The sequence below is a fragment of the Oenanthe melanoleuca genome, chromosome Z, assembly GCF_029582105.1.
Source record: "Oenanthe melanoleuca isolate GR-GAL-2019-014 chromosome Z, OMel1.0, whole genome shotgun sequence".
Taxonomy (NCBI): domain Eukaryota; kingdom Metazoa; phylum Chordata; class Aves; order Passeriformes; family Muscicapidae; genus Oenanthe; species Oenanthe melanoleuca.
This window is the reverse complement of record NC_079362.1, coordinates 39112007-39134400: the sequence shown is the minus strand read 5'-3', so window position 1 is coordinate 39134400 and position 22394 is coordinate 39112007. Positions and strand designations below refer to the sequence as shown.

General features: G+C 37.8%; 1 protein-coding gene across 2 annotated transcripts in view; it reads left to right on the top strand.

Annotated features, from left to right (window-relative positions):
* Positions 1-22394, top strand: part of DAPK1 (death associated protein kinase 1) — an 82027-nt gene that overhangs the window by 36967 nt on the left and 22666 nt on the right. The window contains exons 3-15 of one of the 2 annotated variants that reach the window (XM_056514258.1): positions 579-800; positions 11074-11212; positions 13068-13197; positions 13499-13547; positions 13691-13717; positions 14127-14279; positions 14421-14466; positions 16221-16310; positions 16715-16807; positions 18357-18476; positions 19538-19636; positions 20459-20557; positions 21694-21792. In XM_056514258.1, coding sequence (XP_056370233.1) covers positions 579-800; positions 11074-11212; positions 13068-13197; positions 13499-13547; positions 13691-13717; positions 14127-14279; positions 14421-14466; positions 16221-16310; positions 16715-16807; positions 18357-18476; positions 19538-19636; positions 20459-20557; positions 21694-21792 — 1366 coding nt within the window. The remainder of the gene's footprint in view (positions 1-578; positions 801-11073; positions 11213-13067; positions 13198-13498; positions 13548-13690; positions 13718-14126; positions 14280-14420; positions 14467-16220; positions 16311-16714; positions 16808-18356; positions 18477-19537; positions 19637-20458; positions 20558-21693; positions 21793-22394) is intronic. The other variant, XM_056514259.1, reaches the window with a different exon arrangement.

Genomic DNA, 22394 nt, shown 5'->3' with positions numbered 1-22394 from the left:
TCTCAGTGCCTCTGTACTTTTCTCATCTTCAAACTTGTACTTAACAAGATGATACAGTATCTAATTCTTGATACTACTGTATTTAGTCAGTGCTTTAAAAATCAAAAGCAGTGTCATGAAATCCAGTTTCATTTTAAAAACTTAAAAACGACCTTGGCTATAGAATAAAGTGAATATTGAGAAATCATTGAGATTGTAAGAAACTACTAACTGTATCAGCTGCAGAACAGAGAAAAAATATTCAACAAGTATGAGAGGAGAAATCCAGAAATCATTACTTTTGCCCAGTAATCCTCAGTGCAAATATTTGTCAAAAATCCAGTGGTCCCCGCTGATAAGGTGTTACCTTTTACTTACATGCTGAAATGTGTACATTTTTGTGATGCAAAAGCCATATCTTAAATTACCTTCCCTGCCTCTTCTAGGTTTTTTTCAGGTGTTATTCTAGATGTCATAAAGAGCAGTAGTGTACTTAGGTCAAGCAGAGTTAAAAGCTGATTTCCTCCACCACAGTAAACAGGCTACCGCTAACACTAAATTTTCCTGAGCTGAACTCTCATCATCTCTTTTTTTTTTAGTGGGCAGTTTGCCGTTGTGAAAAAATGCCGCGAGAAAAGTACTGGTCAGCAGTTTGCAGCAAAATTCATCAAGAAAAGGAGAACCAAGTCCAGCCGCCGTGGAGTAAGCCGGGAAGACATCGAGCGAGAAGTTGGTATACTGAAAGAGATTCGGCATCCTAATGTGATCACGCTTCATGATGTCTATGAGAACAAAACAGATGTCATTCTCATTCTGGAGCTGTAAGTAACTTCCTCATCACCCCAAAAGAAAACAGATAATAGCCTTAGAAATCTTAGTTTCTATGTCAGTGTTACGGCTTCCTGATATCTACATATATTTTTCACTCTGAATGCACTACAAAGTTTAAAAAAAAAAATCAGCATATTTAGGATTCTTTTTTTCTGCTTTTTACTTTAATTAATATTGATGTTATGGATCCAAAAGAACAGCCTGGAACTAAATAAACTTATTTGAAGATCAGAGCACAGGAAAATAGAGATTCTAAGTGGAGATTAGTTTAGCAAAATTTACAATGTTGGTGTAAAGTGGCCTCAGTGAAAGCTTTTTCTCATTTTCTAACCCACATAAAACAGAACAGAATTTTCCCAGTTCTCTCTTGTTGAAATGAGAACTGAACTTTCACACCATTTCATACTGGTATAGTTCCCAGTTTTTCATCCAATGTCATTGCTAATAGATTGAGGTAAATAAGTCAGCAGAGACTGCTTCTGCATTTTTTCAAGTTTGGCCTTCAGTTCCTCAAAGACTGCAATTGTAGGAGTTAAGTTTTACTCACCTCTTAAGAGTTTGTCAGTGCCTGCTGCTGGAATGTGCATATCTTTACACAGATGGCATGCCTGGCACTTTATTATTGCCATACCTGCTCAGTATCAGTTAACCATGCTTTAGAGTAAGAATTTCATGCAAGCAGAAGACTTGGTATCAGAATCTTGGGCAACACTTGTGTCTTTTTCTTGGTTGTTCATGCGGTTTTTCTTATGTAGGTTTTGTCTTCCGGTTTATTAGCTTTGATAAATGGTGTTTCCACCTTATAAAGATCCTTCAGTGTTGCATGCTTTCAGTAAGGTGTAGATTTACAGTATAGATTTAAAAAGAAAACTGGGAAGTAGCTTTTGGAATTCCATTTTTTCCAATGGTCTAAATATGCTTGATACGATTTTGTAATGTTTATGCAAACATATTTTTACACTTCCAGTCCAGCATGTGATGGTTTATTGTAATAGTTGTAGTCTGGGTTGGTTTTTTTAGTTACATTTGTATACACTTGGGTTAGTTTGCCAAATGTGGATAATTTAAACAGGTATTTCTTTCCAAACTAAATTATAATCCTATATAAAGTTCCTTATATTCTTGCTCTTTCTGGGTTTTGTTCAGAATTCTTTGAAGTATGATGTGAATACACAGCAAAATTAGTGTGATGCTTCTTCCTCTCCCCACTTGATACTAACTCTTGTGTTCTCTTGCTCTGTAACCTCACTGTCAGAGTGTTGTCGCTTCTGCAGCTCCTTCTGCTCTGAAATCTGTCCAAATTAAACCAGGCCAGTGTCTGTACTTGAAAGCTTTGGGGGAGACTTGGTAATCATGGCAGTGGTAGGAGGGATGGACTGCTCCACCCACCCTCTCTTCTCACATGGAATAGGAGCTCTTTTGGCAGCAAAGTTGCTCTGTGTGTGTGTCAGTGTGTACCCACTACTGTCCATTGAGCAGAAGAATGACAATCTGCATGTTTCATAAGCTTGATGGCAGGAAGCTCAGCAAATTATTTCCATTGCAATTTAGATAATTGTTTTGTGAGGTGAGCAATCCCTATATAGCTTCAATTGGAGATTTTTTCTTCAGTTTTTCAAACTGCTTCATGAGTCTTTCAAGTTGAAGAAGTGCTATTTTGGATATCACAAAGGTAACACATTTATTTATTTATTTAGGCAGTCAAAGAGGAAAAGATGATGCTAGCAATCCCTTTGTAAACTTGAATATGCTAACTACTACAAAGTTTTGTAGTTCTCAAAATCACCATGATGTTACATAAAGCTGTTGAATAGAGAGGATTGTCATTTTAATCGCATGCTTAGACATTAAATATGTAATTCTTTTTCTCTAACGTTCTAATAGTTGTATTTTGCCTAGGGACCTACCCTCTTGACAGTCTTTGTTATTTTATTTAATACAAACAGAAATAAAGCTGAAATCTCATTAAGCAACCTGTTTTGCTATCCTCAGAATCTACTCTAAGTGTCTATTTTCAATTCTGATTAAAACATAATATGTTTCCTGGCACTTGTGTTCTGTTCTGACTACAATAATGAGTCGGTATACCACACAGAGACAAAATTCTGTATAAATGAGCAACTGCAGCTGCCCTTTTTTTGCTATATGTCAACATGCACAGTCCCAAGGCAACAGGGTCTAAGGCCTGTTCACTATTGATTTTTATTTTCTGCTTCATCAAGAGGTTTGCTGTATTGCATACAGACTCCTAAACATTTCACTGCCTTACTAGCTGGCAGTTTCTCAGAGGTGAGCAATTGGCTGGACAAGGGGGAATAGCATCAAACTGAAAGATGGTAGACTCAGATTGGATATTAGGAAGAAATTCTTAACTGTGAGGGTGGTGAGGCACTGACACAGGTTGGTCAGAGAAGTTCTGGATCTCCATTCTTGGAAGTGCTTAAGGCCAGGTTGGGTGGGGCTCTGAGCAACTTGGTCTAGTGGGAGGTGACCCTGCCCATGGCAGGAGAGCTGGAACTTGGAGATCTTCAAGGTCCCTTCCAACACGAACCATTCTCTGATTCTATTCAAGGTCATGATTTATATGCAGGAATAGGTGGGCATTTGGTTAATTATTGCAGTGGCCAAGTAGGTCCTTACAGCACCAAATACAAAACGGAGCTACTTTATCCACATAGGCGTTTGGAATTATTTCTTTCAACTGCCTTGTATCAGGAAACTGATTTACCAAAAAATCTAATTTCTATGAAACATTTAATTTATGAAACTTTAAAAACCAAATCATTGCTTAGCAGATTCAGCATCCATGCACAAGCATGAGATATCCTTGAAGAACGTCACTTTATTGCAGTCTTTTAGTATATTTAGAGCATTCAGATGTATTTTCGTAACTCTAGGTCCTAGTGAAAAGTGTCTCCTTGACCTGGAAATAACCTTTTAAATTCCCACTCTGTGGACTCTTTCATCATCTTGAAAGGAATGTTATGCATGTTACATACAAACTGGAAGCCACTGCCTTTCCCTCATTTAACTTAAAACTTTAATAGTTTTTTGGGTTTTTTTGCTTTTATCACACAAATACTTGAATTTGTCAGAATTTCATAGTACGTTTTTCTATCCAGCTGCAGCAATTAGAGTCTGTTATATGTTAGCAGTACTAAGCTATTTCTAGTGAGCTGAAGCCATCACTTTTTCAGGCTTCACAGACTAGAAAACACAGATGTCTCTGCACAGTGATAATTTTTTTTTTTTTCTCAAGCATGTTTTGCACATACTTGGTTCCCCTTTTTCTGACCTTGGATGCATAATTTCTCTCTTCCATTTTATTTTCTCTTCCATTTTATTATGCCTTTATTTAGAATGCAGACATAAAGTATACTCAGTTTGTGGTTCTTTGTGGAGCCTTGGTTATGGTTTCTTGCTGCAACACTAGAAATAAGTATTTTCATCCTATGTTGTATAGTAATTCCTTAGAATTCACAAAAGAAGGTGGTCTCTTTTCTTAAAATGGCTCTATAGCAATACCTGACTCCTTTTACTTGGAAGTTGTGGATGGAGTGCATACTTTTCTTTGCAAAACACAAAACTTCATTTCTGAATTTGAAATCTTAATTTAAGAAGGTTAGCTCTTGTAGCATTGTTCTGAGTGATTATTATCTGTCCTATAAATTTTTTTAAAAATAGAAAGCATTGAAAGTATTAGAAGCATTTGTGCATTAAATTTATGCTTCGTTTGAAAGCATAAGCTTTCTTTTAAACATTGCATCACACTTTGTTGGTAGCTTCGTATTATTAATCAAAACAGAACAGTGCAAGGAGGGGATGATACATCCTTGTGTAAAAATTATTCCAACTTCATTAGTTGATCATTGAAGGGTAAATAAGAGCAAATAACTGCAAACTCTTTAAATTCCTCTTCTATCTTATTGGGGCTTTAATTTAGCTTTTTACAGAGAGTTATAGCCTGCCTTTCAGAGAAGCTTGAAGCCTTCCCAACATTGCTTTAATTTTTAGTTATGTTTTGGTAGAAATACCTCTGAGATTTTTGTTAGTTTTACCCATAAGTAAGTAAGAAAGTTATTCTCCAGAGGCTTTGCACTGAAATTTGAGAGGAAGATTAAATATTTGGTGCTTCTGGGATGTAATTGGCGGTGAGTAGACCTGTGACACTAACTTGTAGATCTTGTGCCACCTTTGGACTTCAAAATCCTAAATTCCAGGCCTACAGATAGATACACAGAGAATTTGTAGACAGGTTAGAACAAAGGCTTGACAGGGCTGACAGGACAGGCTCTAGAGCTAGTGTGACTCTGCCACACAGTGAGCACGTCTCAAAGGGAGAATTGGTTTCCACGTGCTGCAGTCCCTGAGCAAAGTCATTGCCTCTCTTGTTTGCCAAACCTGAATGCTGCTTGTATATTAAATTTAAATGTCACAGATGAGATCAAAATGCTAAGGCACCCTGCTCTGGGCCAAGGTAACCACTGCTGTATCCAGACTCCAGGCACTTCAGGATCTTCAGTGATGAAAACCTAGGTATCAGTGGTGTTTGAGTGCAGGAAAGATTCACTGGAGTGTTCAGGTGTCCCCCCCCCCCACACTTAGTGGATCTCAGCTGCTTAAATTATAGTCCAGGTTTTGATGCGTGTGTTCTAGCAGGCCATTGAGGCCAATTCTTCTTGTTCAGCATACCTGAAGAATTTAGGTACACCAAGGAGAGGATTTGATGGCAATTGATGTCTCTGATAGAAGCTGGACAAATGAAAAGGCGTGGTGATGCTAGGACATGTCTTTATTTTTCTGGTAGCTAGATAAAGAAAAATTGAAATGCAATGTTTTTCAGCCAGTAGGTAATTTAATGAGCTAGCAGCCCTGTTCTGCTGTTTCAAAATGTTTGGTACACTTTGTACTTATGAGGAGTGGGTTGGTAACTGCACAATTCATAAAGGCAGTGAAATGAAGTGGATGTAAATCCCCTTGTTCTTACATAAAACAGAAGCAATAATATATGAGTCTAGTCTTGGGCTGACAACTGCATGACTGGCTGTCATACAAGAAACATTTGACCTCAGAACCCCTAGGAAAAACATTTCTCTTTACAAGTTGACGTTGACAGAAAAAACATTTGGACTAGAGAAGAATTCAGATAATTTATCAAATTGCATCTGTTCTAAAACTGGAATAAATTGATGGCATGCTTCTTCAAGGGGTTTGGGCCTAGATTTTAGGGTTCATTTGAGAATTTTAAAATTCATTAGAAATCCTTAGATAATCATTAATTATCACTTAGGTACTATTGCACAATAAGCAGTGTGATCATGGCATATGACTAAGTCATTATGAGGTGACCACGCTGACTTTGAAGGTTAATTGATTCTAAGTTCCCTGAGTAGGTTCCCATAATGACTTCCTCCGAGATCTGGTGATAGTTCTGTTTCACAGTTAAGAAAGCCTGGCAACTTGCAAAAGCACTATCCAGAAATCCTTTTTCCATGGGCGTGATGTATTTTATTTCCCAGAGGGAGGTGTGTGGGTTGCAATCACATCTGTCAACCTTCCTTTCAGAAGGCTGGGAAATGCTTTTACCACTGTTGCATTTTATAAGAAAGAAAGCAGTCAGCTGAAAGCTTTAATTTATTTCTCTCATTTCAGGAAAGCTAGCACTTCTGCCTAGAAGTATCAGTGAAATAATACATACCAGCTTTGCTTTTAGTGAAAATGTTTATACAAAATACTTCTAAAAACATGTGCTCTGCTACTTTAAAATAATATAAAAAGCCATGTTATAATGATGAGATAGATTTACTCAGCCCTTACGACTTTCTGTATTATAACATGGTCAATAATACATTAGAATTAGGTGGAATTAAGATGTGGCTGCCTCAAATTACAAACTCCTATTTTATTGAGCATGATATTTGAACACCATATTATGACTGCAAAATTATGACTTGATTTAAACAAAAACAGAAAGATTTTATACAGGAACATTAATGAATTAATGCTTTAGAGGAAAACAGTTTGTGAAAGTGAACATGGAGGCTTTGCATAAAGAATTTAGCTGTGACTTGACTTGTAATCAAGTTTCTCCATTAAACTGAATGGGTGTAAGTTGCTGTCCATCCTTTAGGTACTGGCATTTTGGCACTTAGAGTTCTCTTGGGGCACAGAAGAGCTGATCAGAAGCTGTCTGGTAATTCCTACCAGGGAACGGAGAAATTTACAGAGGGAAGCTCTGTGCTTCCTGGGGATACCAGGTAGAGATACTCCAAAGCCCTCCACAGGAAGATGCACTAGAGCTTGGTGAGCCTGTCACCTCCACTCCATTCAGGAAGAATCTTTATCCAGTTGGTGGCTGGGGACAGCAGTCTCTCAGATGTTGGCAGTGTAGAGGCCCAGAGGCAGACTGGGAGCAAGTTTGCGTGGCTTGGGAAACCCATTCCATTTTCTGGTTTCAGTCAGATTTCAGCAAGTGTTTGTGCCTCAGCATCCCCAAAGCTAATTAAGAAACAAGGGCCCTTTGAAATGGAGGTGGAAACAGTGAACTTCTTGGTAGAATATGATGTTCAAAAAGACCAGTCAAAAAGGCTGATGTACTAAATTACCTCCTTTAGATTCACACTGCTTCTGTGTGTGTGATGGGATATCTACATTAGTGGAATGGGGCTCTCTCCTTGCCTTCTGGCTCCACTTTTGAAGGTGATGCTAGTTTATTAACACGTGCAGTATTTATGTGTTGTGGGACTCTGTTACACTGGTTGAGGCACTGGACAGAACTCGACAACCCAACAGCGTTTTAGGAGACTTGTGAAGGCTGCAGTAGCTTACACAGCAGTGTCTTTACTGGCTTCTTTCTAGCCCATTTCTTCATCTGTGATATCTGGAAGTCTAGTCAAGATCATCTACTTATTCTACGTATATAATTGAATTACAAAGTCTGTGAAACATCTTTGCTGATAAATCTGAGGACATTGCAATTTGGTCAATTAATTGTGGAAGCCAAACTTGTGACATATGTTGAGTGTATGCCTGTATTAACCCTCCATGGGTCACCTGAAGACTGCCTTGCAGTGATACCACGGGTTTTTGTGTGCCCAGGGTAGTACAGCTTAACATCAGATCTTCCTTTGTCAGCAAAAGGCTGGGGAATAAGCAGTCTCCTGACAAGCATGAAGAGGAAGCTGAAAAATACAACCTCCCATGAGGACATGGGTCACTGCCTTGCACCTGTGAGAAGGGCCTCCCTAAGAGGTTGCCTGGTGCAGAGGGGCCTTTCTGGGAAGCCAGACACTTCTGAGCTTCTGGATGAAGTTCCTTGTGCATGCTGGGATAACCGTTAACTCATCACTGCTATAAAAACCCATTTCTCTCATGCTTTGTGTCCCCACCATAAGCAAGCAGCAGGAGCAGCTAGCTGGGCACTGTGCTTGCCAGCTATGGCAGCGCCGCAGGGGAGAACACGGGAGAACTCGGCTTCCGAGCTCGCCCCCACAGCTGAGGAGCTCCCAGCAGGAAAATTCACCCCCCTCCGAGGTGAACCCACGCAGGATCTCCTCCTAGACATCGAGAGCGAGATGTGTAACGTGAGGGGGCACACCAAAGTCCCACGGAGCAGAGTACAGCTGCTCTGGAGCAGCACTTTGAGTGCATTACAGCTCATCCCTCTCACTCGCCTACTCGCTCAGCACGGGCTGCCAAGTCACTTACGGCAACAGTGCTCAAGCATCAAAGAAGCACACAACAGATTGGAAAAATCTACCGCTTGTGCTAGTGAACTTTCAGTCTTACAAAAGAAAAAAAAACATTTCAAGCCTTTTATCTTCTTTATCTTTTATCTCTGGCCCCCAGTTTTGAGATTTGGGAGCACTAGGTATATTACCTGTGAAATACAGATAACGTTTTATTGCACACAATGGTAAGGCTTATGGTGTGTCATTAAAGAAATGTCACTACAATTACCTCTGGTAAAGACAGAGGAATAACACTCAGCAGTACTCAGAATCAGAATAATTACAGATAAGAAAAAAACTGAAGAGGCGCTTTCCATTTTACACAAATGCAGATATCTCAAAAAGTTGCAAACTTTAGGAATAAAATCATTTTTTGGACGTCTCTAAGGAATGTGTGTAATCAGTGATAATCGTAGATGACTATCAAGTTTCACGGACTTTATGTCTTTAAAATGCCAACAAGGGTAGAGCGAGCTCTGCCAGTCATGAAGGTAGCACCACCTGGGTGACACTGTCACAGTCTGAGACTGCAGGGTGGACAGCACAGCTCTTGGAGAGGGCGTGGCTGCAAACGCCTGCCTGAGTACTTCTCTTGTATTGGTGATGGCTGGTGAATGATCTAAGCACCAGCAGGAGCTTTTGCTGTTTTGCAGGGTTTCCAGCTGCTTGAAAAGCAGGACCAGATGCAGTCTTTTGCTGCAGCTTTACAAGCTCTGCCTCAGCCGAGGGTCCATCCTCTCTGGTTCCCCAAATTGTGATAGCTAGCCCAGTGCCAAACCATGCTGAGGGCACACGGGTGAGGGGTTTTGCATGTGGCAAGGCTGTGCTCCAGTCTACAGCCACTCAACCCCTGCAGCCAACATCCCTTTGCAAACACATGGGAGCAAGCTCCACATGACACTAAGAACTTTAGCCCAAAAATCAGAAATTAATGTCACCGTTCACTGCAGACCTCAGAGATGCTGACGTTAGCCTGAAAATATTCTTTTATTTTTTTTTTGTAGTCAGAAGCAAACAATGAGAGAATATACACGTGTGTCCATTTGGAAGATGCTTCTGACCAGTCTCTGTAAAATAACAAGTTGGATTTAATCATTAGGAATTCCATTTTAATGCCTCTACAACAACAAAAAATCATTAAAATGACCTCTCATCCTTGCAGTCTATAATTCTTATATTTTAATGGCACTTTGTTTCAATAATTGCTTTCATGCAGAAAATATTACAACACAAATAATACCCAAAACAATATTCTCATTATTGTCTAGGCAGCTGAATGAAAGCTCCAAGAACTCATTAAAATACACTTTTCGTGCAATTTGCATTACAATAATGCAGATTAAGTCTCTCAAAAAGTAGACATGATAAAGAAGTCAAATGTATTTCCAGAAATTTGCCCGAACTATTTACCTATTGTTATATGTTAATCACCACCTTATGTTTCATAATCAGAGCTTTAAATCATGAACAGATTATTTTCTTTCCCTGCAGAAAAGCAATAAAAATTAGGGTGCACTTTCTGAATTTGTTTCAATATCATTACAATGAAAAACACAGGGAGTATTATGACCATTTTTTCAGTCTTTAAGACTTTTCTAAGTAATACCTCTGCTTTCACAGATGGGAAAAGTAATTTGCCACAGTGGGCAGTCATATGTCCTTCAGCTGAAGGGTGTCTGTCTGTTATTTGGGAATAGCTGTAGTTCTATCACTTCAGTTGCCTATCACTTCAGTATCTCTTTATGCTGTTGACTGAGTCAAGGGCTGTTTGTCTGAGCTGAGGGTCATCTTCTCTTTATTCCTCCCTCTCTCTCAAATGCAAAAATCCAGATATGCTTATGTACCTGTCTTACCTCTTTTCTTTCTGCTGTGGGTTTAGAGCACTTGCTGGAAACAGTCATAAGGGCATTTCATTGGAGAAAAGTTAACATCATGTTAGAGTACAAATACAATGTAAGTGCTGTATGTAATACAGTATTTCAAAAACAGAATCTATTTTAAAAGAGTTGGATGTTATGGGGTGTTAAGAAGCTGAATACTAGGACCACTGCCAATAAATATTTCAAAATAAGCTTTTGTTTTTTGCTTTTCGGTGAGGGTGTAGAACTCTGATGTTTTACTGATATGAGCCAATTCATGTTTTATTTTCTAGATAAAGTAATGTCCTGTTTTGTTAGTATGTTTTGAGTCTTGTTACTTCATATTTGATTTTATTCTTTTAAATGTACAGACAGAGAGTAGGAGGCTTTTACTTCACTTAAATTTAAATACTGTTAACCATATTTGTTTGGATTTTCTAAACTTTTTTCTGTCTGAAAGTAAGACTCTTTTTACTGTATTCTTTTCAGGGGGAGAGAGGGAGTTACTCTTTTGGGTATAGAATTAAGTGATTTACATTATTTTTTTCTGATATTTGGAACATTTAAAGCATCTGGATCAGTTTCAAGGCTTTTCAAGGTTTGAGAACAGCTGTATTAAAAGGAGCCCACTGGTCAAAGCAAGCTTGTTAATAACTCTGCTTCTGCTCTCCAAGTGTTGCAGGTGGGGAGCTCTTCGACTTCCTGGCTGAAAAAGAATCTCTCACGGAGGAGGAAGCCACAGAATTTCTCAAACAGATACTTAATGGTGTTCAGTATCTCCACTCTCTGCAAATTGCCCACTTTGATCTTAAGGTGTGTTGAACAGATAAAAACTTCAACAACTGTAAGCAACATCTATTAAAGTCCTTTGTAATTCTAGCCACAAATCAGTCATCATGCAGATCTTGGCCACAGTTTTGTTTTGCTAGCTTGTGTAGATGGGGGAAAGCTCAGCCATCAGAAAGAAGTTACTAAACTGTAAATCGTTCCCGTCTGTTTCTAACATAAGATTCTTCAGGGGAAATGGCACCTTCTGACAAAATTAAACCATTCTGAGAAAACAAACCTGAAATAAAAATGAGGACTATGGTGCTTTTTTTAATGTGAAAGAGATCTGGGTGAAGCATTCTGACCTAGATGCCTTTTTCAACTGGGGTTTTTTTTTAGGCAGTTAATTGAAACTGTGTTGAGTACAAGGATTTTTGTGGAGCAGGCAGCAGATTTCCACTTCTGTCTTTTTCCTTTTTGTGGCTTTTTAGTTTGTTTTCAAAAAAGTTGTTTATTGCATCGTTTTAATAGTGGAAGCAGAGTTTTTTGTATCTAAACTCTGCAACTGCTTTTCATTGTTTATATTTCAGGATCTTTTTGCCCATAAGATTTTTTTGAAATGTAGATAGCTAAGCATTCCCTGAAGTCTGCTGAAGTGGGCAGCCATGTCTACAAGAGAAAAATGAGGCATGATTATTTCATTACAATTGAAATTTAGTTCTGAAAGGGGGATGAGGTAGGGAAGGGAATGAATTTAGTGTAAGGATACCTTTTCCAGTTTCATCCTCTTCACCTCAGTAACATATTTGGCCTTTGTATGACAGTCAGCAAGAGAAAAGATTGCAAAGCTAGAAAAGAATGTATTTCTTAGAGTATCAAATGTGAATTTTCGCCAACGTCTTTGTAATTGAACAAGTCATCCTTGGATATGCTGGATACCAAAAATGTGTGCATTAAAGTAGACAGCAAGGTCCAGACCAATAAAAGTATGCAGTAGAAATGCAGGGAAGATATAAAGAAAATTACATTTACACATATCAGGTCCTGTGATTAGGAAAAAAAGGTAAAGGAGGGTCATGGTGAAGAGCTGACCTTAATGACTCCAGAAGCCCTGAACACTCTGAACAGGATGGATGTAGCTACAGGGCCTCTTCAGAGCACACCAGCTTATGGAAATAACAGGACATGGAGACTGAGTAGCTGTTTCTGTATGCTTGTTAAAGTGATGCAGTGTAGAAACACCCCTTTACTGATAATCCTGACATTTTATTTTCTTTGTTCTGCCTTTCAGATTTTGAGGTAAAGCAATGTGAAGTCCATATTTCAAAATAAGCTAGAAAAGACGGGAGAACCTGCTCTTTTTCCTTTCTTATATGTATGTTGGGCCTTAAAATCTGGAAGCTGGATCACTCCAGAAATTTCCCTGGAAGATCCAAAGACAAAAAGATACACCTCTCTGATTGCTTATATGGTGTGAAAGAAACCTTTTTCAGGGACTAATGTAAACCAAACCCAGTAACTAGTTTATAGGGTTCTGTTTCGTGCAAGCTTCCAGCAGTGCTGGAATAGCTGTAGAGCAGGGCCTGTGATCTTTACTGGAGGACAGTGTGTTTGCTTAGGATCAGTCCACATGAAAAATGAAAATATGTCATCTACAAGAAGTAAAATCTTGGCCTTGTGGAAATCATAGTGCTCCAGCATCAACATGAAATCCTAATTTACTGTAGTTAGCTTTTAGCATATGTTAGATCATAATAGGAAAAAACAGGATTTTTCAGTCTAAAACACAGTTCAGATGTCTAATGAAGGTAAAAAGGAATGTTCAGCACAGAAGAACACTGGTCCACAGTTTGTATCTATGTGTAATCTCTCTTTCTCTCCCCGTTTCTCCTTCTTAAAGCCTGAAAACATAATGTTGTTGGACAGGAATGTACCAAAGCCTCGAATCAAGATTATTGACTTTGGTTTAGCACACAAAATTGACTTTGGAAATGAATTCAAAAATATCTTTGGAACGCCAGAGTTTGTTGGTGAGAAAACTGTCGTTTCTTCAAACTATTCTTTTTCAGTCTGTCAAACTGTATTTGTGGCTTAGCTTGGCTTGGCTAATTTACAGATTATGAACTTTGAGTGTAATTTGTGACATTTTGAAATTTAAAAAAGCAATTTGTAGCCTTTGATTTCAAATTAGACTTGCATTAAGGTGTTTTAATCTATCAGGCATCTTAGCTTATTATCTGTGACATACTCATTATATCTCTGACATGGACTCAGAGTGAGACTTATATCTGTTCTTTGACTAGGTACTTATCTTGCTGCTTTTTCCTTTAGCTCCTGAAATAGTAAATTATGAGCCTCTTGGTCTTGAAGCAGATATGTGGTAAGTTATTGGATCTTACTTGAAATAAATCTCTCATGATTATGCTTATGTTCTAACCTTTTTTTTTCTCTCCTCTCTCTCTTTCCATCTATTTTTCTCTCCTCTCCCTCATCCTTTTTTTGTTTGTTTTTCCTTCAATCCAGGAGCATTGGTGTAATAACTTATATTCTGTAAGTACCAAAATCTATGGGTGTTTCTTGGAAATGCTGTTGTTTTTAAATTCCTATTCTATCCTCTGGGGTGTTGGTGGTGTCTGTACAAATCGAACCATTCTGATTGTACATCATGATTCAAGTTGTCTGATCTTAAAAGCAATAGTATAATTATTGAAAGAATTGCTATTAATCAGCATTGAGCTAGCATGGGAAACTATCTTCAAATCTGTAGGTGACTTTCCTACAGCTATATCTTAACAGCATTCTTTGAAATTACAGCAAAGTTTTTTGCCTGCTACATCACACCTTCCTGAAAGTAGATTTGCAGCCTTAAAACACCAAAGAAAACTGTTCTTTGATGTCAGAAGGTTGGAGCAGCAGTGTTACAACACGCAATGAGAGGAATGTTCTGTCTTTCTTGCAGTCTAAGTGGTGCATCTCCATTTCTTGGAGAAACCAAACAGGAAACATTGGCAAACGTGTCTGCTGTGAATTATGAATTTGAAGAAGAATTCTTCAGTAATACCAGTGCCCTAGCTAAAGATTTTATACGAAGACTTCTAGTCAAAGATCCAAAGTGAGTTGCTTTTCTTCTGTGTGGCACTTACATTTCTAGTATTTAAAATTACATTATATTCGGAGATTATATTTCAATAAACATAAAACAGTGTGTGTTTTATTAATATCTGAAACAGTTCTATCTCTTATTCTCTCAAAGGAAGAGAATGACTATTCAAGACAGTTTGCTGCATCCTTGGATCAAGGTTAGCATGCCATTCATTCTCTGTTGTCCTGTTTTTAATCATTCTTCATTTCATGCTTTTCAAGTTATTTACCATGAAATATCATCATAATTGTTTAATGTAAGTTACTGCTTTGGAAAGCTGTCTGTATGAAAGCAAATGCTTGCAGAATGTGGACTGCATTACTATATGCTCTATGTCAGACAGAGAAGCTAATCTTCAGAGAGCATTGCACTCACAAACATGTAGTCTCTGAATCCAGTCAAATTAACACGTATTTTTCTTCTTCTTCTTCTTCTAATGTCCTTATTTAGACTGGGAAAAAAACACTAATCTCTCTTCTGTCCTTCCCCTTTAGACTGAGAGCAGTTGATGTGGTGATCCACTTCCTTATTCAGCGTTTAAGTGTTTCATTTGGATTGAGCTGTTGTTAAGCTGCTAGGTTGAGAGGGAGAGAATGTGTGTAGTACTGCCTGTAGTACTACTGTAGTACTATCTGGCAGTTAATTTTTTCTATTCCATATCACATTCTGATTGTGAGTAGTAAACCCATTCAGTGCCGTTGATTTCCCAGGATGTGGGGATGCACAGTGGGTATTTGATCCCATTCCACTTCCCAGAGAATCAGTCCGCAGAATATTTATCTGTGCCACAACTGCTCCAGTTCACAGTACAACATCCGAGGGCAGGCATTTCAACACCAATGTGCCAAACTACAATTTTGACCATGCTTTGCTGACTTTTTGCTGGGGTAATTTGAAATAATCGAAACACGTGGAACATGCTGACATGATATTTTAAACCACTAAAGCAAGCATTATGCAGGCTGGTCTCTCTTGGACCAAGTTCCACAGTTGTGCAAAAAGACAGGTTGTCTTGTACCTTTTTACTTTGCTTTGTAGCTTAGCTTTCCAGACATTTGATTCCCACTCCACTGGTCATATCCTCTTTTCCCCTTTCCCACCACTATCTTTACCTCCATTTCCATGGTAGGGAAGGTTGGAACTAGTTCTCTTCAACCAAAGTCTTTCCATTATTCTATTTTATATATATTTATCTATTTTTTTATTCTATATATTTATATATTTATATATTTATATATTTATATATTTATATATTTATATATTTATATATTTATATATTTATATATTTATATATTTATATATTTATATATTTATATCTGTCTGCAAAAGTGGCTTCAAGAATGGGATCATAAAAATCCAAAATTTGGTATACTCCACTAGTCACTGGTACTTAGTATTGGCCCCCGAAAAATTTGAATGTATAGAGGCATAGAGCTTGCTGCACTGGTAGGTGGGATGTGGTTTTGTTTGGGAAGGGGATAATTTTTCAGCAGCATCCAGGTAATTACACTGAGACTGTAACAAGGATTGACTGCATTTAAAATTAGTCAGGAAATCTTCCCAGAAGACCAGATTTATCTTGGAAATCTTAATGCCTCTACCTGAGAGGGACATGAAGGACAAGGCTGAATGGTCTGATGTTTGAAGGGTTTTTTTGTTTAAAATGAAGAAGCACGTTTTAGTATTGCATTCTTATGTCTGGATTTCCCTTATAGCATTTTCTTAAGAAATTCCATCTGACTGCCAGACTAGACTCTGAATATTGAAATTATTTACTTACAATTACTTTATTATTGCAGTATGATTGGAGTACTATTATAATGTAAGTGGAAGTTATCACTGAGGGACAGAGTCTTACATGCAGAAATCATGGAATTTTTAAGAACAGCTTTATTTTCATTTTGGTCACAGCCGAAAGACACTCAGCAAGCACTCAGCAGAAAAGCTTCTGCAGTGAATATGGAGAAATTCAAGAAGTTTGCAGCACGACGAAAATGGAAAGTAAGTCGTTCAATAACGCATCAAAATTGGTGACATACAAATGCAGTAGCATTGCCTGTTCCAGGGAAAGGTCATCACATTTAAGAATGGAAAAGAAGGAAGAAAAAACACATTCCTCTGTCACTGAGAATAAATCAAGTACTTGAGTATGGTAGTATGGGCAAAGATTTCTTTGTTAATGATTTGTATACAAATGCCTGTGTGTGGATTGCTTGCTTTTGGCTTCTGCTGGATTATGAAAAACAAAAGTTGAAGTTTCGAATTCAATATAAAAAGCAGATGGGGTGTTGAAGTCAAACTTCAGTTTGTTTTGCTAAGTCCTTTAAAATCTCTGCCATAGCATCCTATCAGAATTTTCTAATTTTTTTTACACGTAGCTTTTTTTTCTTATTATTTTTATGAAGCAATCAGTGCGCTTAATATCCTTGTGCCAAAGATTATCAAGATCTTTCTTGTCCAGAAGTAGCATGAGTGTCGCTAGAAGTGATGATACTCTGGTAAGTGTGTTCTTACGTATTTAGAATGCTTTATCACACATGAACTTTGCCAGTTTCTAACTAACAGAAATATCAGGCTCTTAAAACTTGCCTAATTAACTAATTTTCCAAGTAGGAAGAAATAGATTTTCAGGCTACAAAGATCAGTTATCCCTAGTGTGATCTTCTGCACCTTGAAACCTTTAAATTTAACTTGTTGTTTTGAGGCTGATACCTGATGTCAAAAATTCATTTCTTGATTTTTATGTTTGATTCATGAGGATTTTTTTGTACCATAACAATTATATGGTGAAAAAGCGTAATCTGAATTTTGCTTATCATTTACATCATCATTGTGTAGACTAAAATAATATTCCTTCTATTTTCACAGGATATTCAAAATCATTGAGACAGTTTTAAACCAAATGAATTCTAGACAGCAGTGTCATTACAAGCAGTTATTTAAGGAGGAAACTTTAGAGTTGGCCAGAATTCAGTTTGTGGTATTAGATATGACTAGAGTTGAGTAGTTAGGAACAATTGCTGTAATTTGTAATTAAAATGCTTGTAAATCCAAAAGCATTCTTCTTAGCTTACTCTACTAGTTTTAATACACACTTCATTAATTCCTTATGATCAGCAAGGAATGTTTGTTAATATGTTTAGAGCTGGGGAGTATCATCTTTTCTGTGCATTAATAGGATCAAACTTCAAAAATTCTGCAAAGCTGTTTTCATGCATACTGTCTTCCCATGTCCCTCCTGTGCAACTCTGTGCTCATGTTCCCACTTTTTCTCCTCTTATCTTTTGGCTTCTGTGCTCTTTGTTCTCCTCTTGCTGTCCTTTCCCTGCCCCCCACTATCTGTATGCCTTTTAACACTGGATCAGCATTTCACACCTGTGTTCCAGCAGAAAGGATTATAGCCCAACGTCAGTGTCCTAAAAAAATCTGAAACCTCAGGAGAGAAGAGTTAAGAGCTGTCCAAATAATGGCCTGTGTGAATTTCAGCTCTTTGAAATTCTAGTTCAGAGGAGAAAAATAAAGTTACACCTGCAGAGGTATCTAGGCTTATTAGTTAGGTTCTAGATTTTTAACTGATCCATTTGAATAGATGAAAGCTTGGACCAAAGCACCTCTCCTGTGGATGGCACAAAAACTGATACTTCAGCTGATATTCATGCACCTCTTGGGTGTTTTAATCACCACATGTATGCATGGAATAATTTCATTTTATGCAAGTAGTGCTTCTATAGAAATCTATCATATATACTTTTCCTATTAAAAAAAAAAATGCACCTAATAAAAGAAACCTGTGTGAAATCTCAGTGAGTAACAGGTTTGTGTGTGAAGAAGATGTGGCAGGGGGTTTGGTGTGGATTTTCAAATAACATGCATGCATGTTAGCCACATGCTTCATGAAAGATTACAACTTGCAGCTGAAGCACTCTTTTACAAAACAATATTTTTAAAAATTTAAGTTTAAATTTTCTTTTTATGTCTTGGCAGCTGTTTAGAGATGGATTTTTTCTTAAAGCTAACAATTTTTCTTCTTTCACATTTAATTGCAAGGATGAGGAAGATTCTTTTGTGATGAAAGCTATTATTCATGCCATCAATGATGACAATGTTCCCGGATTACAGCACCTTCTGGGATCTCTAACAAATTACGATGTCAATCAACCCAACAAGGTAGTGTGGGCCTGTGTTGAGGTGTGAGGTGTGGGGGGGACTAGCTACCACCCTGTTGAATAGAGCAGTGTGGTTGTAAAATAGAAATGTAACACCTGAAATGAAAAGGCAAACGAATGGGAAAAAATTCTGCCTGTTTTCTAGGAGAAATTTTCACGTGCTTTGTGTTCAGTCTTCTCAAGATATATTAAAATGGAGCCTTTTTGGCTGGGCATTTCAAAAGTATAACTCAAATCTGTGGTCAGGAACTGTGGTGTATCAAATATCAGCCTTCACTCTTGGTTGCAGTGGCTGTTTCTTGTGGCCAATGAAGATGTCACGATACTGAAGAATAACCAGACTGCTGAAATCGACTTTGCAAAGCACTGTTAGGAGTTGCAAACTGCAGAAGTTGGTTATGTGAACACATTAGATGGTGGTGTTCATTTTCAGTAATGAAGTTGCTTGTCCTCTACAGTATTTCAGTCCACCAGCAATATCTAGGAAAGTGAAATGGGGCTGCCCATTAAAATACAAAAATACAGTGATTTCTTAAATGGTTCAAGACCCCATCACAGTAAAATAACATATATTTTACTTCTATACTGCTCTTCCCGAATATTTCTGAAAGTGTGTTATAGTGAATGTCACTGTAACCATGTAAAAAAGTATGACCTTGTCTTGAACCATTTAAGAAATCACTGTATATTTTTGTTTTAATGGGCAGTCCCATTTCACTTCCCAAGATGTTGCAGATGGCTTGTGTCTGAGGTGGTTGGTAGCTGCAAAGAGATTGCAGAGGGGACTGTTCTTGCCACACAAGACTAATAAGAGTTCAACATTAATATTCCTAACTTTAAAAGCATAAATTTACTGTGTGGTATATCGTGAATTCATCTCAAAAATAAGGAGAATAGCTATGCAATAAGTTTTTTTGAACAAAAGGATAAAATTTTTTCATACAATATTTCCTGAAGACTTAATTTGGAAGTGGAAATCCAGAAATGCCTGCCTTCTATCACACTGTTTTCTTAATCCTTCAATAATTAATTATATCATTCTTGCTTGTATTTCACTGTTAGCATGGAACACCTCCACTACTGATTGCAGCTGGCTGTGGAAACATTCAGATGCTTCAGTTACTTTTAAAGCGTGGATCTCGTATTGATGTTCAAGATAAGGTTGGGCTTCTGCTTTTCAACTGCTCTTCATAAGTTTTTTTAGTACAGTTAGCAGGAGACTAGCAGTTCAGACCAAGTGGTATTGGAAATTAAAAACTCTGAGCTGTAGATCCTGTTTTCTGTCTTCCATAGCAAAAACATATGACCAAGTTTTTAGCAATGTCATTTTTTTCTAACACATAGCTTCTGATTTGCATTACTTTATTAATTGAAATAATTTGATTGATACTAATCTTACGGTGTAGTTCATGCTTACAAAATCACCTCAATTAGTTCAAATTAGTGATTGCCCTAAAACACAATGGTGAACTTTATTTAATATAGAATGATAAATTAATATTTTAGCCGTGGGGAATACTGCAACTAAAATCCATATTTGATGGAGGATATGCTTTGCAATAAGCTTTTTTTCCAAATGTGCTGTAACAATTCATTTAAAGCAAGCTTGATGAACTGTCTGCTTCTCCATCTAATAGATGGTAAAGCAAGCAGAAGAAAGGTTTTTATCTCATGACTATTCTTTCCAAAGAACTCTCTAACAAGGGAGAAGAGGATTATCCTTGCAAACAGTTAGTAATCCTGTTAATCATCCTTGCACAGAGGGGTTTTTGTTGTCACTGTTGGTATGTAGGGCTGTTGAATCAATTTGAAATTTTTTTAGAAGTGAATGTGTTCATATAAGCTTGAAAAGATTTTCAGCGTGTCAGTGTACACCTAAGTGCACATGTACCTCACTTGAAAATCTAGAATTAGAATTTTAACTTGATCAATAACTGAATTTAAATATTCAGATCAATATCTGAAATTAACTGTTTTTGACAGGCTGGATCTAATGCAATCTACTGGGCTTCTCGACATGGACATGTAGAAACACTGAAATTTCTCAGTGATAATAAATGTCCTTTGGATATTAAGGATAAGGTAAGAAAATAACTCCTTTTCTACAGAGAAGGCTGTGTCCTATAACTTTATCTTGGCGAAGAGAGAGGTCTTTCAATTGAAATGGTTTCAGCTGTGCTGTAATTCCAAGAATTTAACTGGCTTTTTTAGTGTGATTTTCTAAGTTGACATATAAGGCCGTGACAACAGAACTTTAAAGTAGCTGGATGTACTGATTATTTTCCTGACAAATGTGCGCCAAGTGTGCATGTTAAATGTGGTGAGTACATGGTGGGTAGGTGGGAAGTACAAGCCTAAATTAATTTTCACTTGAAGACTTGATTTCTCATTGGAACTCAAGGTGAAATCGTGATTTGGTTTTTCATTCCTCTTGATTGAAAATCACTTTTGTCTGACAAGTAAATTTGACTGTTATTAAGTTGAGTATGAGGAAGCCTAACAATTTATAGCTGATGAGCACTTACCTTGTCTTTGGCAGTGTTATTTGAGCAACATATGCCCTAGAAACTAGTTGCTGTTAAATTTTTATACCATTTTATACTAGCCAAATGTCCAGTACAGAAGCAATTATACTTGTGAAACAACTTGCTTTGTTAAGGGACCTAATGCAAGGCAAGGTGCTTTAGGAAAATTGTTGTTTGACTCCTGATAAGGCTACTAGGAAAGAGGTTACTCTCTTAATAAAAATAATGCTTCTTTTTTATATAATTTCAAAAAATAAAGTGTTGCAAATAGACATGATGACCAAAATGTGCCAGGGTGTAGGAACATGTTAGTCCAGCTTCTTACATTTGAATAAGCAGGGCAGGGGGAACATACGGAAATGTTACGAATAGAAATGGGACATCTGTTTCAGCACAATTGCACACACAGCTTCCACCTCGTATTGCTCAGAAATCCCATGGTGGCTGTGATCTGGAACAAATAAAGTAGAAAAATAAGTTCCAGAAGCAAAGAGCCTTTGGAGAAATATCCAGGGTGGTGTGTCTGTCACGTAGGGGCAGTTTGTACAGCTGATGGAGCTGTGTGGCTGGGCCACGGACAGGGAGGAGCGTCCTGTGCAGGACTCGGGGCATTCAGGCTGTTTACGGTGTGCAGGCAGCGATATCATGGCATGAGACAGGAAATTACACTGGCATGTTCTCCTGTAATTGCAGTCCGGGGAGACCGCTCTCCACGTGGCAGCTCGGTACGGGCATGTGGACGTGGTTCAGTTTCTCTGTAGCATTGGATCCAATCCAAACTTTCAAGACAAGGTGAGTCGTGAACACTGTCCGCATGTTTTTCAACAAATAAAGATTTATGTAAGTGGTCAAAACTTCAGGTCTCACTTTTAGCCTCTGGCATGTTTGCAAACCAGAATTACAGAGGATTTGATAGCTATTAATAGCTAAAGATTATGTGAAAAACAGAGAGAACTAACCAGTGCTATAAAACACAGGTCCTCTCAAAAATGAAAGCCTAAGGATGGAGAAACAGCTCCATGAAGGTGTGAGCAGTGTTGTATACTCTGTGAGTTCAGCTGAAGTTTTTATTAGTTTTTGCCTTGAATTCTGCTTGGTTTTACCAGTTTCTGCAGTGTCAAGGACTCACTTTTGAAAATGAGAGGAGGGCTCAGGAGGTCTGAACTCTTGCGAGAAAACAAGGAAGAAAAGGCTTATTAGAAAAAAAAAAATCCATTTGACCCAAATTTGACTCCACAAGCCTCCCCAGGTGCTGCATCCTCTAGGACATCCTTTTCATTGTTTAAGGAACCCTAGGCTGAGAGAGGTCAGGACATGCTCTTTGTCTGTTCTTCTCACTCAGATTTTTACAGAAACCTTGAATACAGTCTAAGTCCTCTGTTACCATCAGCCTC